The 12778-nt window shown below is 47.4% G+C and overlaps 1 protein-coding gene across 13 annotated transcripts in view; it reads left to right on the top strand.

Moving 5' to 3' along the window:
• The window catches only part of DEPDC5 (DEP domain containing 5, GATOR1 subcomplex subunit), a 120482-nt gene that overhangs the window by 91625 nt on the left and 16079 nt on the right, over positions 1–12778 (top strand). For all 13 annotated transcript variants that reach the window (XR_006778444.2, XM_045791430.2, XM_045791431.2 and 10 more), the window contains 5 exons: positions 5974–6128; positions 8130–8207; positions 8693–8825; positions 10655–10763; positions 12040–12264. Coding sequence is in view for 12 of the 13 variants with exons in the window: in XM_045791430.2 (XP_045647386.1) it covers positions 5974–6128; positions 8130–8207; positions 8693–8825; positions 10655–10763; positions 12040–12264 (700 nt within the window). In the remaining variant the exon portion in view is untranslated. The remainder of the gene's footprint in view (positions 1–5973; positions 6129–8129; positions 8208–8692; positions 8826–10654; positions 10764–12039; positions 12265–12778) is intronic.

The following is a 12778-nucleotide window of genomic DNA, read 5'->3' on the forward strand; positions in this document are numbered from 1 at the left end:
CTGGTAAGGGCCCTCTTCTGGCTTATAGATGGCTGCCTTCTCCTATGTCCTCAGGTGGCAGACAAAACAGAGAGCTCTGGTCTCTCTTCTCGTGAAGACTTTAATCCTATCATGGCTTTACCCTCATGGCCTCACCTAAACCTAATCAGTTCCAAAGGCACCACCCCCAAATATAATCACTTAGGGATTAGGGCTTCAACATATGAATTTTGGGGGCACACATTCAGTCCATAACATGTGGCTTTCTTTCCTTTAGGATAAAGGCCAAAATCCTTATGATGGCCTGGAAGGTTCTGCATGATCAAGGCCCTCCCTCCCTTTCCAGCCTCATCTTCTGTCATCCTCTTCCTCACTCTTGGACTCTAGCAACAGAAGCCTTTCTCCACACTGTTGTCGGCACCAGGTTTCCTGCCACAGTGATTGGGCAAACACTGTTCCCTCTGGGCCTGGTTAACTCCTAACCCTCTAGTCAAATCCTGCGTCGTAGATTCACATAGCTCCGGTGCCCCTCCATTCTGCTCTTCTCCCAGTTCTACTTGTGTGTTTCTACGGCTGGAATTTGATTAGTGCCCAACTTCATGAGACTGTAAGCTCCCATAGGGTGGCTGCCATGTCTGTTGCTCACCATTGGTGGTTCAGCACCTAGCCTGGCGCTTGGGAGGGGCTCAGTACGTACTGCCTAGGATACAGATGGAGGAGGTAGACACAAAAATGTTTATTTAAACAATGGAAAAATAACAACAAGGAACCCTTTCTTTCCCGGTGGATAATTTACACCGAACCCTGAACTATCACCCAACACACATGGAACCATTCTGGCTTAAGTATGTGGGGGATTGGAGAAGGCTCCCAGCCCCCAGCACGTGTGCCCTGTGATGGCCCCAGAGATGCTACCACAGGCCCCCAGGCTTTTGCAGAGTGCACTTTGAAGCCACAGCTGTTAGGGCTGCAGTTTTTGGCATGCTCGTGGGAGCCCTGGGAAGTCAGAGTCAGTGACCAAAAGTGGACTTTTTACCCTTTGATCTGTTTTCTCTCTTTGGAGACATGAGTGAACAAAAGGCTCATGTCCCCGGGGGCTCAGTCCCCCACCCCCCAGAGGACCTTAGGGTCATATTAATCAACCGTTGCCCTCACCTGAACCCTCCACCGTCAGTCAGGTTCTTATCAGAAATCTGCGTGCAAGACTTTTGCCAGGAGTACAGTTTTACCTGCAGGACATTCATTTCATTCCCAGCTCCTGAAAACATGTTCAGCCTTGCTGTGCATTTTTAATTTTTGAAGTGGTTGGAAATACTTAAAAACAAGGAGGTTTCATACAGAAACCCAGGTTTCTGTCTTGTATTGTAAAATAAGCTAGACATGGGGCCTGGCTTCCTTCCCAGCAATAGTCACGGGGCCTTGGAGCAGCCTTTTTTTTTTTTTTTTTTAATAGCCAGCTGTGCCAATATATATCTACCAGTCCCTATACATATTTTTGTTGCCACCTTTGCTCTAGACCAGCGATGTCCAATAGAACTTTTTGCCATGATGGAAATGTTCTGTTATCTGTGCTGTCCAACACAGATGGTTAGTCACACATGGCTAGTGAGCATTTGACAAGAGGCTGGTGCAACTGAGGAACTGAATTTTACATTGTATTTTAATTAATTTATGTTTGAATAGCCACATAGAGCTAGTAGCTACTGTATTGCATGGGACAGGTCTAGACATTTAAAATGTTATCGTCGAAGTACTTACTGAGACTCTAGAATTTCACCTTTTCCCTACCCTTATTTACTCTTTTTCTCACTTTTTCTATCCTCGTTCACTGGATTTTCTCATGTATTTATTTTATCTTATTATATGTCTGTATATTGATAACCTCTTCCTTTTTTTTTAGAGTGGTGCTGAGATATGAAAATATAAATAGCCATGCAGAATCAGGGGTTGGGATGGACATATGGAAGAGGGAGGCTGTGCCTGTGGAGGAAATATGGTTCAGTTGAGATCAGAAATCCTGAGCTCCTCTTGGGCATAGAGCTATCCTAATATGGGCATTCCTTGTCTAATGTCTGTTTTTCCTTCCCACTCCTAGATGCCAAGCTCCATGAGGGCAGGGGGGAGAGGTTTGATTTGGAAGGATATGCCATCCTTTCCTGATATTATGAACCTTGGGAAAACTGGCTATTTTAGCTGGGAGTTATTCCCAAGCTCTCTGAATATGAGATTCTATCATGGGTCCCTTTCTGATGCCTCTAAATGCGCTAAAGGAGCCAGGTGAGGGGAAACCAGGAACACCACTTAGCGCATTTTGTCTCCAGGTAAGAAAAAGCACTATGTTACATCTACCACCCTCAAGGTACAGTTGGAGAGCTGGGCTGGCAGATCTGGCAGCTTCCTGGTGGCTGACGGCCGTCCAGCCTAAGAAAGTGGGGCTCTGACAGGCACACGAATTGGAGGGGGGTCCTTGTGGGTGCCTTTTGGGGATGGCGCTAACCTCTACGGCATCCCTGGCAAAAAGCTTCCTCATCTTCTTCTTCCATGGCTTTGGGCACATGGGAAAGGTGAAGGAGAGTGGGGATTGGTGTTGCTGATGAGGGTTTGTTTGTTTAATCAGCTAAATACCAGACTTTATTTGGGTTTCACCAGTTTTTCTGTTAATGTCCTTTTTCTGTTCCAGGCTCCAGTCAAAGGGCACCAAGTTGCATTTAGTTTTCATGTCTCCCCAGTGTCCTCTGGTCTGTGACAGTTTCTCAGTCTTTCCTTGTTTTTTTTAATGACATGGAGAGTCTTGAGGAGCCCTGGCTAGGTATCCTGCAGAATGCCTCTGAATCTGGGCCGGTTTGATGTTTTTCTCATGGTGGAGTTATGGGTTCTTGACAAAAATACCTCAGCGGTGAAGTTTGTTTCTCATCACGTCATACTAGGGGGTACGTGGAATCCACACATTGCTGGTCACAGGAACCTTCATCGCTTGGTGATGTAGTATTTGTCAGCTGTCTCCATTATGGAATTACTATTTTTCCCTTTCTATACTCTGTTCTTTGGAAGCAAGTCCCTAACTGTAGCTTAATCAAAAGAGGATGGAGAGATTCAACTGCAGCTCCTGGAGGTGGGGGTATCTAGGCATGTTACGTGGAATCCCTCTATAAGGAGGATTTGGGACAAGGTTCTTAAAATGGTGTTGCCTCTGGGGCGCCTGGCTGGCTCAGTTGGTGGAGCATGTGACTCTTGATCTCCGGGTTGTGAGTTTGAGCCCCACTTTGGGATTACTTTAAAATAATTTTTTTAAAGATTTTATTTATTCATCAGACAGAGAGACAGCCAGCGAGAGAGGGAACGCAAGCAGGGGGAATGGGAGAGGAAGAAGCAGGCTCCCAGTGGAGCAGGGAGCCCAATGCAGGGCTCGATCCCAGGACCCTGGGATCAGGCCCTGAGCCGAAGGCAGACGCTCAATGACTGAGCCACCCAGGCGCCCCTAAAATATATATATATTTCAAATGGAGTTGCGTCCAACACCAAGCACCTCCCGTCACTTGCCTTTTTTAGGCCTCTGTGCAGACTGCCCTTCTGTCCGTCCAGCTTTCCTTGTCTTTCTGTTTATTCTGAAAAGTTACTTCAGGTGGAGTATGGAAGTAAATGCAACCTCCAGAATAAAATGTGACTAAATGAGGAAATATAGGAAAAGAAAAAAGAAAAGAAAATATAAGATAGGACATCATCTGAGGTCTTACAGATTATCTAGCGTTTTGTGCTAAATTCAGTCCTGAACTATCTGGGAACCAAAGAAAAGTGGGAAACATCTATTCTAGGATTCAGAGTGGTCATAAGGTAAAGACAAACCGTTTGCTCGGGAGAAGCATAACCTTTCATGGTATTAAGATCTAAGCAGCCTCTTGAAAGATGGACATTGTATGATATAGCACAGGGGGTCAGGAAACTATGGGGCAAATCTGATGCACCATCTGCTTTTGTAGATAATTCTTACCGGAACAGGGCCACGCCCATTCATTTACATTTTCTGGCTGCGTCTGTCCTTCTTCATGCTGAGTTGAGTAGTTTCAACAGGGCCATCTAGCCCACAAAGCCTAAAATAATTACTCTCTGCCCCTTTGCAAAAAGTGTTTGCCAATTTCTGATTCAGAGGATAACTCCTTAACCACATTCCTGCTAAAATAAAGCTGTAGGAGTCATGTAAATTTCTGGCTCTTTAGGCTGGTGGGGCAATTCAGAGGTGCCATAGATGAGAGTTAACCCAACTACAGGGGTCTGGAAGGTAGCACCTAAGAGCTGGGTCTAGCCCCCCTCAATTAGCTTCTTCTCATTTAATTTTATGGTATAGTATGTGTTTCTAAGTCTTGCTGGTTAGAGGCAGATGGTGATTGGTAATTGCAAGCTGCTTCTTGCTGCAGTGCCAGCAAAGTCTGTGTGGTCTTTTTGCAAATCATTGAGCCTGATGTAGGAGAATGGTTCTTGAAGAACTGGGGCAGCTTTGTTTCCCAGGGCATATTTGGTTTATCTGGAGGTATTTTTAATTGTCACAGCTGGGAATAGAGGGTGGTGATGGGGCTGGCGTTACCAGCATTTAGTAGGTGAAAGCCAGGGATGCTGTTCAACACCTTATAAGACACAGGATAGTCCCCCCCCCACCCCACAGACTCACCTGGCCCCTAATGGCAATGGTGCCAAGGTTGGGACACCCCATTTTAGAAGGAGTGATTTTTACAACATCCAACAAAATATTGGTAATAGAAGGCTCCATTTTGAGGTACTTGAGAACCCCATGTAAGAGGGACTGGACTGGGAGTCAGATTTTTCCTGGAGTGTCTGGAAGGCTTGCTCTTCTCTCCAGATATTTGCTGTGGGGTACGGTACAGCCCTTCTAGTCAAACACGAGTCCTGTGCTCCAAGATGCTTAAAGGGAATGAGACCAGTATATTACATGAAGAAAAATTTGGCAGCTGCCAGGAGGGGGTTACAGAGATCCAAAGTAGAGAGTGAGAGAGATGGATTTCCTTTGGGAGCTGGGGTGGAGTGAGTCAGAAGACGTTTTACTGAGGGAGCAGCATTTGAAATGGCCCTGAAGACTGATGGGTTTTTAGCCTGTGGTTGTAGGGAAGGGCACCTCAGGTCGGCGGATCACACAGACGGGATTAAATACGTGGGGTCTGATTTGGCTGGAAATGTGTATGTGGGTGAGTGGCGGGCTGCGCAGGGCCATCACAGGTCAGGGCTGTTTGTGCTGGACCCACAAGGCTCTGCGAGTTTGGTAGCTCATGGGAAGACCTGAAAGATTTCAGAGTCACAGAGCAATGGGATTAGAACTACCTTTAGGAGGAGGACAATGGAGATGGCTGGCAGGTAGCATTTTCAGGGGAGAGGCTGTGGTCGGGGGCGTCGGGTAGGAGACTGATACAGCCTCCCCTCGTAGAACAGCTCTGACTTGGCGATACATGTGAGTCGGCAGAGGTGAGGCTACAGGACTAGGCCTCTCTTTAGAGGTGAAGCTGGAGAAGGAAGGGAGCTGTCGGATGCCCCTGAGGATTGAGCCTGGGCCCTTAGAAGGTTGACTGTCCCACTGACAGACACAGCAAAGGAGGGTTGGGGTGGCAAAGGGTAGGCCATGGTAAGGGAGGGCACTTGACAAATACTCACCCATTTGTCTCTAATTGTGTACTCTCTCTCCCACTTCTTAGTCTCACAGGAATGCTTCTGCCTTCCTTGCTATTTCTGTGGAGATTTTTCTTTAGTGTAAATCTGTGGTTTGAGTCACATGCTGGAGCCATGTCTGTGGTTCTGGGGATTCACTGTGAACGACGGTTTCCTATCAGCCTTGGTGTGGGGTGCAGGAATTTGCATGGCTCTGATAGAAGGCAGCCCACACGAGACTGGGCTGGACTCCTTTAGCTCTAACACCAGGGACCACTGGGGGATCACGTATATAAATAGCCTTAAAGCATTTTGTTGTTTTGTTCATTTTCACATCTCCTGCAGGTGTCTGTGGACCAGACGGCCACCCCGGTGTTAGACAGCACCAGTTTGGGGGTAAGCACAGGCCAGTCTGTGGACAGAGGCAACAGCCAGACCTTTGGGAACTCCCAGAACTCAGGGGAGCAGAGCTTCCCCTCTGCAAACTCCAGTGACAGCAGGTAAGATTCAGAATGGCTGAACTCATGCTCCTGGGCACTGGGGATGGTCTGGCCTCAAAGTTTGTGGATCCTGGGAGTCCAGAGTCCCAGGCCCACATTGTGACTCAGCTGTGAATTCTGCGTGGAAGCCACGGGCACTCAGGTCTTAGCAGCACCAGTTTGATGGGGCTAAGGATCTGTGCCCTGCCTTCCTTACTGGACGGCTAGCAGGTGCCCACAGGGACACAGGAGAGTGTCAGGCATTGTGCAGGAGTGGGCTTTGGGAAGGGGGCCTGGACCCAGTCTGTCCTGTTGAGTGTGGCACCTGGTGTGGCACCTGGTGTGTGACTGCGGACAGCCAGTAGCTACAGCTTGAGGAAATGAAGGAACAGCAGATGAGTGGCTGGTTGTGCCCGACCGTGGCTGTCCTTTTCCTGTTCCTGAGTATGCAGAGGAAAAAGAAGCTGCTTGGACCTCATTTACTTGAGAAAGAGCCCTAGCTTTTAATGTGATTTTTCAAATCTGAAAAACTTCTTTTTGATTTCCTTCCCAGCTGTATTAGCCTTATAATATTCTGCCCAGTCTGTTCTGGTTGCCTCACTGTACTACTGACTGAGCAGTCCTTGGTGAAATGGTCTCAGATTTGACTTTTGCATGCCTTCATCTGAGAGCAGAAGGCTCCCTGCGGCAGCTCACCTGGCTGGACCCTGCCAGCAGCCACCCACTTTCCTTTCTGTCACTCGGTCTGCCTGTTTTACCCGCCTCTGGTGCAGGGCACCTCACTCACTCTGGCCAGGAGGGAGGGGGATCACTTCAGAGACAGCGGGCAGCCTGGACTTCTCTAGTCCCTTTTGTCCCCCCAGGCCCATATCAAGCCCGGCTGATTTTTTGGCTCTGGACATGGAGGAGATTGGAGGGGCTGCCTAGGGAGGGGAGTACATTTCTCTGCTTCCTCATTGAGCAGCAGGTTTTGTTCTGCTTTTGAAGGAAAAAGGGAACTGGGGATTCTTGGGCTGGAGATGAGAAGACCAAAAAGGACACAGATCAGCACCGATGATGAAAATGACAAAGAACAGGTCCCATTGTGTGATAAAGAACCAACTAGCAGTTGGTACTGCCTCTGGGAAATGGGCTGTATCGAGGAGCTAAGTTCTCTGCCATCGAAGATGTTCATGCCGACGGGACGGCCTCTTGTTCAGACTCTTGTAGTGGGGACTCAGGCATTAGAAGGAAGTTCACTTGCAGGGGTCTTCTTCACAGGCTTTTGAAAACCTGAGATTCTGAAATGCTCCACTGAGTCCTGGACCAGTGAGGAAGAACACAGGCGATAGGTGGTAGAAAGATCTGGGCTCTACATACAGGCAGACCTGGATTCAAACGTGGACCCTGACACCTCCCAGGTCTTTAACCTTCCCCTATTCCTTTAACCTCTCAGAGTTTGAAGAAGTTGATATTGTTGCTATTATGTTCAGTATTGTTTACCATTCGGGGCTTTGTGGGTATCAGCCCTGCACTCAGTATTTTACATACAGTAACCTCACAATAATCCCAAAAGATAGGAGTAGTATCATCCCTGTCTTCAGATGAGGAAACTAGAGTCCCTCCAGCTGGCAAGTGGTGATACTGCAGTTCTCTTTCCCCTGCTCTTACCAGGTTACCTAGCGTTCCCTAGTGAGGTTAAAAGGTAGGGAAGGCCTTGGGGGTAAGACCAGAACCATCCAGGGAGAGCTCTTGGAAGTAGTTGAAGCATTATTAAAATGGGAGATGCTTATTAAGGGAAACAAGTTTGGACACAAAACCACTTTCTTTTTTTTTTGTCTTAATGTGTACGCTTTGGAAGTTAGGAAGCCCCCGTGAGACATCCCTAGGAGGTAGCGGAGCAGCATTTGCTTCAACGCCTTCAGTGTCAGTGTCATCCTTGGCCTCCAGCTCTGTAGGAAGTAGAGAGAGTGGTTCCTGAGGTTCGTGCTCTTGACCGCACCCGTGCCCCCTTGCTTTGCTGACTGCACACTCTGTTTACAGCTCCCAGCAGCTGGCAGCAAGCTCCTTAACCTCATCCTCCACCCTCACGGAGATCCTGGAAGCCATGAAGCACCCCTCGTAAGTGGTTCGTCACGTGTAGGAGTGCAAGGGCGGGTGGATCTCACAGCCCCAAGCCATGGTGATGCTCACACAGTGTGATTTGGTGGCTTCATAGCTGATGTAATGTTCACCAGCTGTGAGACCTTGCATAAGTTACTTGACCTCTCTGAGCCTTTATTACCTTGTGTGTAAAATGGGATACTTGTGGTTAAGTCACAGGTTTGGTATAAGGATTAAATGAAGTAATTATGTAAATTACCTAGTGGTAATTCTCTTGTCAGATCCTTCTTCCTTCCTCTTCTCCTTTTCCCCCATAACACCTCCTTTTGTCCTGTCTTGCAGATTCTGTGGGTTTAGGAATAGTGTAGAGAAATTATACCGTGTGGAGCCTTACTTCAGATATTAAATGCTCTAGTGGGAGTCCCTTCTTTTTCACGTTCTCTTTCTGCTTGTTGCCACCATGCACACATACCCTGCTCCCTGCCCACCACGTTGCAATTCAGGACAGGAGTCCAGCTGCTCTCGGAACAGAAGGGCCTCTCGCCATGCTGCTTCATCAGCGCGGAGGTGGTGCACTGGCTGGTGAACAACGTGGAGGGCGTCCAGACGCAGGCGATGGCTATCGACATCATGCAGGTGAGACAGCACGGGCCCGCAGGACCGTCTGCTCAGGCCCTGTGAAACCAGAGCCAATCCCTGAAGCAGCTGTCCTTTCTAGTAACGAGATCTGCTGGTTGTGGTGAGCCTCTGCCTTTAGTAAGTGTGAGGCCTGTCTGCAATCGATGAACGCACAAGTCTTGATTTGAAAGACGCTATACCTTGACTTAAAAACCCGGCAGAATTTATCATCTGAAATGCTCTGGACGGAGTCTGCACTCTTGAACCTTGGTGGAGTCTGTGAAAGATTCCCAGGGAATGCCTTCCCTCTGGCCTTGAGCCCCCATCTCCCTCCGGTCATTCCCAAGGCTCTGCCTCATGGACCTTCTGGCACTCTTTTCTTACTCTGTCAGAGCACTTAGCACAACAGAAGGAAGATTCTGCCTATCTCATTTCATTGTCTCCCACCTTGGCCAGGCTCCTTGAGGGCTGGGCTACCTACCTCTTTTTTCTTTCTTTCTTTCTTTCTTTCTTTCTTTCTTTCTTTCTTTCTTTCTTTCTTTCTTTCTTTCTTTCTTTTTTTCTTTCTCTCTCTCTCTCTCTCTTTCTCTCTTTCTTTCTTTCTTTCTTTCTTTTTTTCTTTCTCTCTCTCTCTCTTCTCTCTCTTTCTTTCTTTCTTTCTTTCTTTCTTTCTTTCTTTCTTTCTTTCTTTCTTTCTTTCATATTTTATTTAATTATTTGTCAGAGAAAGAGAGAGAACACAGGCAGGGGGAGCAGGAGGCAGAGGGAGCAGCAGGCTCCCCGTTGAGCAAGGAGCCCAATTTGGGAATCGATCCCAGGACCCTGGGGTCACGACCTGAGCTGAAGGCAGACACTTAACTGACTGAGCCCCCAGGGGTCCCTGGGCTACCTTTTGTCACCCCATTTCCATATCCCCATGCTATTTGGCACATGGTAGGCACCTAGAAAACACTTGTTAAATTTAATGACACTGTTCAGAACTGGAATTAAACTGGAGAGGAGAAGAATAGGAAGGGTCAAATTGGCTGATGTGGTTCACACTGTCCTGTCCACACAGAAATCAATACCATTTGCTGACCAGCAGGCTTGTCATCCCTGAAACGTAAAATCAGTAACTGATTGGAATAAGCATGCAGTCATCAGTTCTCTCTTTGAGGGTCTCTTAGGCGGTTTTGCATGGCCTTTGCCCTGTTAGTTATACTTCCATCTCCCTGAGAATCAGGTTTCCTTGTTCACACAATAGAATGCTTCTACAGCTGTTAAAATGAATGAGCTGGAGGGACATGTGTCAACGTGGAACAAATGTTCGAAGCATGATGTTGAGTGAAAATCCAATATACAAAATGATAATTGTATTACTTGCTTTATTTAAAATTTAAAATCTCACAAAAATACCTCATTCTCTATCAATACATGCATGTATAATGAAATTATTAAAAACACGTATGGGAATAACGTTCCACTAACCGTTTATTTCTGGTGAGAGAGGAAGAGGAATGGGACATGGGAGAGTCCACAGAATGTTTTGTTTTGTTATTTAATAGATCTGAAGTCAGCATAGCAAAATGTTAAGGTTGTTGACGTCGTGTGGTGGTATACCTGGATCTTCTTTATACTTTCCTGTATGTTTGAAATAATTGATGATACTATAATATGCACTTGCATCGTGTAATATAATTTATATCCAGAGCAGCATTTATCATTGAGCCATCATCATGGCTGATGGGGGGTGAAGAGTAGGGTCTCCTCAATGTTCCTGTCACTTCCTTGACTCCAGTGAACTGAGGGCTGCACCTCTAAGATGTCCCTCCCCAGGAATTTCAGAGTTTCAATGTCTCTCCTTCTAGAAAATGCTGGAAGAGCAGCTCATCACACATGCATCTGGTGAAGTCTGGCGGACCTTCATCTACGGCTTCTATTTCTACAAGATTGTCATGGACAAAGAACCTGACCGAGGTCAGAGATGAGGCGAATGCTGTGGCCCACAGGGGCAAGTGTTTTTCCTGGTGGCTTGCTTTTTCAAATGATGGTATTTCTTGAGTTCCTTATGTGACTTTGTATTCTAAGTAGACAGATCTGTCAACTTCCCGAGCATTTGTACTTAATTTAAGCATAACCGGAGTGACAAGTATTTCTTAAGGGTATGGTATGTTCTTGGTCAGAACAGCATGGATGGAAGATAAACCAAGAGGCCAAAGGATCTGGTGTGAGGAAATTCCCATGGGCCATTTTTTGGTTACTAATTTTAATTATAGTGTCCCCTCCCCCGCCCCCATCCAGTGCAGGTGGTTCTGAATATAGACAGGCTCTAATCTGTAACTTACAGCACTTTTTACTTGCTTGACTCCCATTTCTTACCCCAGAAAGACTATCAAATCCTAGCAAGTTTTCTAAGATACATTTTAACTTTTTTTTCTTTTAATGAGAAAACATAATTCCCAAGAGGGGACCCATTCCAGCAAGGTCAGAGCTGGCTCACATGGCACTAGAGGCACCCAGGATTCAGAGCCGCAGCTCCAGTCCACCCAGAGCCCATAGGGACCTTGGCTGGAAGTGACTCCCATCCTGCAGACAAATGGCTTCTCAGCCTCTGGGTTTTGGGAATCAGACATCAGATGAAGCAGCGAGTGCCCCTTCACTTTGCTCTTTTATCCAAGAACGTGTCAGAAGTGGATCTGTGCAGGTTTTTTCCCTGGTAGCCGCTATTGTGTCCGTTGCCACCTCTCCCCTAAAATCCTACTTGGACCAATAGGTACCTATTTTACCTTCAAGTAGGAAAATAAAACAACCTGGTTACTCTTATCTGTTCTGAAATTAGAAGTACGAAACTGAGGATAAAAAATCTTTTTTAATTGAAGAAAAGTTCACATCACATCAAGTGAACCATTCTGACGTAAACACTTCACTGGCATTTTGTACGTTCCCGGTGCTGTGCAAACACCACCACCTCTGTCTAGGGTACAGATCATTTTCATCACCCTGAAAGGAACCTTTGTGTTATTAACAGTCACTGCCAAACTCCTCCTCCCCCCTGCCCCTGGCCACCATCGATCTGCCTTCTGTCTCTAAGATTGGCCTATTCTGGGTATTTCATCTAAGTGGCATCCTATAACGTGGCCTGTTGTATATGGCTTCTTTCACTTAGCATCGTGTTTGCAAGGTTCAGCCTTGCATCAGTAAGAAAATGAGCATCTGTGCTGAGGGTACTTTCTCTCCCCTTTGCTTTTCCCAGTGGCCATGCAGCAGCCCACCACCTGGCACACGACGGCTGTGGAGGACTTCGCCAGCTTCCAGCGCAAGTGGTTTGAGGTGGCCTTTGTGGCCGAAGAGCTTTTACACTCCGAGATTCCTGCTTTCCTCTTGCCCTGGCTGCCCAGCCGGCCAGCCTCCTATGCAAGCAGGCACAGCTCCTTCAGCCGCAGCTTTGGAGGGCGGAGCCAGGCAGCTGCGCTTTTAGGTAGATGCTCTGCCCAGATGGGGCCTGGGGATGCGCTGGTGGGTGGCTGAGGGAGAGTGGCAGTCAGCCGAGGGGACAATGCCACGTGGACCAGGATTAGGGCCACCGCGCCTGTCATACTGGTACTGTGTCCACATGGAGGGCTCCTATGCTAGCTCCTACTGACCGAGTAGTTCAAGCTCATTATTGTCCCAACCAATAAACAGTGTCCAAGAGCTCTCAAATGAGGGCACAGTGCTAAACCTGCATGAATAGGAGAGAATAGACAATGGGGTCACTTTTCCCAAGAAGCACCCAGACTATGGGGGATGTGAGCTGGTGCTCACTGCTGGTTTAGTACCTGCCAGAAGCCCTCTCAGGACTTACTGTCCTAGGATGTCAGAAGAGGAAGGAATCTCAGAGGCTATCCATTCCAAACACTGAGGCTAATCATGAATCTTTCCTCCACCCTTCCTCCCTACATGTGCTCACCACATCAAGGGATGTAAACTAGGAGTGTTCACTCCTTTCCTTG

The sequence above is a fragment of the Ursus americanus genome, chromosome 30 (assembly GCF_024610735.1).
Source record: "Ursus americanus isolate L20-20 chromosome 30, mUrsAme1.1.p, whole genome shotgun sequence".
Lineage (NCBI taxonomy): Eukaryota > Metazoa > Chordata > Mammalia > Carnivora > Ursidae > Ursus > Ursus americanus.